The following is a 4,935-nucleotide window of genomic DNA, read 5'->3' as shown; positions in this document are numbered from 1 at the left end:
GAAATGATTGGCTGAAAATAAACAACTACAAGAATGCTTGACCAATCAAAACCGCGGAAGAATCCGCGCTCAACTTTGATAATTACCATGGCAGGAAGAACACCCAACACGACAGCCGAGCTGACCGACGAAGGACTCATTGCGAACGACCGCGTGGTGCTTGACTTTGCGAGCGCCAACGAGGAAGTTGAAGAAGAGGACGAGGCAGAAGAAGGCGGTGAACGACCGGCGAAACGCCAACGTCAGGAGAAGGACACGACCAAGGCAGTGGAGGTACCGCTCAAAGCGACATTCGACCGCGTGGACAAGATCAACAACACCATCATGCGAGTCACAGGGAACGACGACAGTGGCTTTTGCATGTTCAACACGTCGTCGTCGTACCCCATGATGATGGTGTACAAGAAAGAAATTGCCGCGTCGCGCAAGCTCCTGAAGGCCAAGAAACCTCAAGATGCGTTTTGTATCGCCATGGCGGCGTATTTGAGCATGCAGGATTACGACGTATGGTACCACGACACGGAAGACCCTCGTACCGTGGAGCTGTTGTTTACGGCGTACTACAAGCTGTGGAACGACATCTTCAAGTCTGACGACACCACGCTTGGACTCAAAGGACGCGAGGCGTTGATCCATGAGCTGAGCAAGTTTGGCAATGGCGCCAAGGATGACCTTGAGTACAACTTTCCATGGTTTTTCAAGGCGTAGTTTAGTATTCGTGATTGATCATAACCAGCTACTATAACATAACATTGTAAATACACTTGCACCTCATCGTGAGTTTGACGATCATTTTGGAGCTCGAACGATGTCTCCATAGCTTTTGACTTTAACATGGAATTGTTAAAGAGTTGTGAAATAGTGTAAGCTACGGCCTTGGTACTGGTGTACTAGTATGGTCTAGACTATACTAAACTCTTTTTTGCGAATGACCTTTGGGAGGTCTTGTGAATATTGATTGGAGTAAACAAAGATAAACCTGTATCCAATCAAAAATTAGTCAACGACATCGTTGCAGCCTCCATTCAAGTGCAAAATGGATGACGCTCTTGTGCTGTGTGCTGCTGTTGCGGTTGCCATCGAAGCCGTCTTCTCGTCGATCGATGGCCGTAGCTACTGCTCCTCCATTACAAACCACCTGCCCTTAACCCAAATCCAATAAAAAATCATGAATTGTTCTTCCGAACGACAATAATGTATAGAAATTATATATTGACAAGCTAAAATATGCACAGACAATTTGATGTCAAAGAATATTCTGACAGAGATTTCCCTTTTCAAACGGGAGGTGAGAAAATATTTTAAAAATATTTTGATGTGACCTCTGGATGCCATGATTTTTGAGAATTATCTATAACATGTAGGTGAAAATTAGACAGTTGCAGTTCAAAAAAATTCTGTTAGAAAGTAGTAAAAATTCGACGTATTATGTCACTTTATATATGTCAGATTTGGTAGCCAAACCCACAAATTTGAAAAACTGTCATAATATTTCTGAAAAGTTGCAAAAAGAGGCGTTTTCTGACATTTTTTGTGGCAGCCAGAGTGGCCCAAAATATATTTTTCCCTAGCCCTTGTTAAAAACTCTTCAATCAAGACATGTTTCAATTTTGATCGGATTTGAATTCGGCCCCAAAATGTTTGGGCCTGAATATTGCAATATTTCCGGTTACCAGACGCACCCATGACAATAACACTGCGTGGTGGAGTTTGAATTTTTTTACTCGATGACCACCGGAATGCATCGAACCTCAAATATAGGAAATACATTATGCAGATCAATCCTTCCACGCATTAGTTCACCACTGCAGACTTCGCTCCGCCGAAGGTTTGCCTGCCTCCCTTGGAGGTCTTCAGGTAGCACACGCCATTGCCCCAGCTAAACGCGCCACAATTACTCGTTTGACGACAGATTGCACAGCAGTCCGCCACGTCAGCTTCTACTGCCGACAGGTCGTAGCCCACGTAATTCACATCCGACTCCAACGAACTGCACTTGTACACGCGGACGGACACCACCCCAGACGTCATTTTCGTCTCCGCCCGACGACCCTTCAAGTAGCACACGCCACTGGACCAACTGTACGCATTGCACGCTTGGTTGCTTTGGCACGCTGCGCAGCAGTCGACCGCTTGGTCCGCCTTCACGTTCGCGACGTCTTGGCCCACAAAGTCCACGTTTGACTCGACGGCGCCGCACGACGGTGGTCCTGCCAGGAAAAGGCTTGCCTTGGCTCCAACCACAGTCACCTTGGCGCCTTGGGTGTGCTTGAGCCAGCAGGTCCCGCCGTTGTGCTTGGACCACACGAACAGTTTGCACCCAGAAGTCGCTTTGCAATCCCCACAACACGCGTCGGCGGAGGTTTGACTCGTGGAGGTGATGTCGTTGCCAGGATAGTCCGTGTTTTCTTCCAAGGTGCCACAAATGGTTGGGGGGTTGATTGGGTGGAGTACTCGTGCAGACTTGGAGCCTTCTTTGTACTTGTGCCTAAATTCACCAAAAACAGCTTTAAGCCAGCACGTGCCACCGTTGTCTTGCGTAAACGTAAACGCATTGCAGTTGGGAGTGTTGTGGCATTCGTCGCAACATTCGTCGGCGGTGAGTTTGGGCACTGCCTTGATGTCCTTCCCGCTGACCTCGAAATTATCGACCCAAGTGGTACACTTCGGGGGAGGAGCAGTCGCGGCCTTAAAGATGTTCAAGAGGCCGTAGCCATAGACGTTGTTGGGGTATTGCGTGTTGGGTATACCACCGCAGGTCTTATCGGACGGAAATAACGTGTCCGTGTCCACATTTTTGGCCAGGGCCGTGTACACATGGTCATACGTGGCGTCTTTGTTTGCAGACAAGTACAAGGCAATGGCTCCAGAAACATGAGCCGCAGCCATGCTCGTGCCAGATCTGAACCAAAGGCTATCGTCATCCGAGTGTACTGCGGAACGGATGAGGCTACCAGGAGCCGAAATGTCTGGTTTGAGGTCGCCCACTGTGGAAGGTCCCAAACTTGAACTGCCCGTCACGTAACCCCTGGTGTCAATGGAGCCGACAGAAATCACTTCAGGGGATGCGGCTGGATAATCCATATACCCACATCCTTTAGAGCCATTGTCGCCGTTCGCAAACACGGGAATGATTCCCGCACTTCGCCACGATGCAATCACTGATTTAATGGCAAAGGTCGCGGACCCCCCCCAGTTGTTGGAGATCACATGAGGGGCCTTGTCGCAGTCGGGGTTGTTGCCGTCTTTATCGTGGGGGCAAAATAGGAATTGAGCGCATTGCACCAGCATATGTTGCTGGCACGAGTCGTCCTCGCACCCTTTGCACGCAATCCACTTGGCATTGGGGGCGACACCAATACCTTGCGTGTTTCCCACCATGATGCCCATGGCGTGAGTGCCGCGGCCCGACGAGTCGTTGGGCAGCTCAGTCTTGTTGTACGGGTCGAACCAACCGTATTCACTTCGCCAGTTGGACTTCAACGCCTCGTGGGTATAGCGAACCCCGGTGTCGATGCTGGCCACGACAATGCCGTCGCCCTTGATACCTTTGGCCCACAGCGCCGGCGCTTGGATCCTATCGACCCCCCATCCGCTGACCTCATTGACAGCACTCTCTTCTTGGACGCCGCTTTTGGATTCAGCGAATGCCATCACAACTGGCTCGTCAATGGATTTGACTTCCGGCAACACCGCGATCTCGTTGATGAGGTCGTTGGGGGCGTTGTCGATGTACGTGGAGCAGTCGATCCATGTCGTGGCCACTTCCACAGCCGCCGATTCAACTTGGTTGGCCAGGAGCGATTTGACCGGCGCCTGTGACTTGGTGGTGTGCTCCTTCAACAAACCAACCAGCGACGCGATGGTTTCGGAGCGAGACGCGCCGGCCTTGAGTCGGCGGCGGTGGGTTTCGTGGGCCTCGTCACAGTGATATTTGACCACGACGTTCGACTGCTTGGCGACTTCCAAGTTGCGATGTACCTGGACCGAGATCTTGGCCGTGACGGCGGTGGCGGCGGCGGCGAGGGCCACAAAATGGTACTGAACCATGATGTTGATGGGCAAAGGAAATTGAAAAATGAGACCAATGACTCTCGAGCGTTCTCGAGCTGGGTGCACCACGTGACTTGTCTCGCCGAACACCTCGCGAAATACAGAGTAGTACTGCCTCCAATAAGCAGTCACAGGGGGTATGTCGCAATTTTGGAATTACTGCACGAAATCGGGTGGCTTGTGCGGAGTTGACTTCAGTACTAACAGGGAACGACGAGATGGTTGTATAGATTGGATGGGCGACGTACAGTACGCAAGCTCAATCCGTTTGGACGACTGCTTCGTCTTACCGTGTTACTGCACCGTTGACAATTTGGTGCAGGTCAGCGGAGGATGTACATATTTTGGTCATACTATGATTTTCAAACTTCGTCCACAGAGCTCAGTAAGCCACAGAGATTTCGGAATGTGTCCTTGACTATTCGGCCATCTTCACATGCCATTTGCACGCTTTCAGAGGCCGGAACAACCGCGAAAACTTGCATGGCGCATGGGCCCTCGATGGATTCAACGGCCTTCCCTGCGCGTGTCATTGGACACATTTTGGTTCTTTCTTTTAATGGAACGCCAGTAAAAATGTCAGTAACGTTTTTTCATACTTGTAGAACTCAAAATGGATTAGTCAGATATTCTTAAATAATCAATTATCCTATATATTGTTAATAACCACTCTGGCCTTTTCCGGTCGAAAGGCTGTTCCCATAGTAGCTCAAATCTGATTTTCATCAGTGTACGCATTAAAATGCGTACTTTCGTATTGATAAAACTACTGTACTCGGACATCACATCTGCACTTTGTTCCGATTACTCTCCAATCCAGGAAGTAAATCCCCATTGTCCCAAGCTCGTTGGGATAGAACAACGAGGTTAAATCATTGAGAA

At 49.6% G+C, this 4,935-nt stretch overlaps 2 protein-coding genes across 2 annotated transcripts; one reads left to right on the top strand and one right to left on the bottom strand.

Annotated features, from left to right (window-relative positions):
- Positions 1 to 87: 87 nt before the first annotated feature.
- H257_07893 (hypothetical protein) lies at positions 88 to 708 on the top strand (the record flags this gene model as incomplete). The annotated part of the gene is made up of 1 exon (XM_009833586.1): positions 88 to 708. The coding sequence occupies one exon, from the start codon at positions 88 to 90 to the stop codon at positions 706 to 708; it is 621 nt and encodes a 206-aa protein (XP_009831888.1).
- A 1,079-nt stretch (positions 709 to 1,787) lies between these two features.
- On the bottom strand, positions 1,788 to 4,050 carry H257_07892 (hypothetical protein; the record flags this gene model as incomplete). The annotated part of the gene is made up of 1 exon (XM_009833585.1): positions 1,788 to 4,050. The coding sequence occupies one exon, from the start codon at positions 4,048 to 4,050 to the stop codon at positions 1,795 to 1,797; it is 2,256 nt and encodes a 751-aa protein (XP_009831887.1). The 3' UTR covers positions 1,788 to 1,794.
- Positions 4,051 to 4,935: the final 885 nt, after the last annotated feature.

The sequence above is a fragment of the Aphanomyces astaci genome, assembly GCF_000520075.1.
Source record: "Aphanomyces astaci strain APO3 unplaced genomic scaffold supercont1.17, whole genome shotgun sequence".
In the NCBI taxonomy this organism is placed as follows: domain Eukaryota; phylum Oomycota; class Saprolegniomycetes; order Saprolegniales; family Verrucalvaceae; genus Aphanomyces; species Aphanomyces astaci.
Note: the sequence above shows the minus strand (reverse complement) of the source record. Positions and strands in the feature narration are given on the sequence as shown.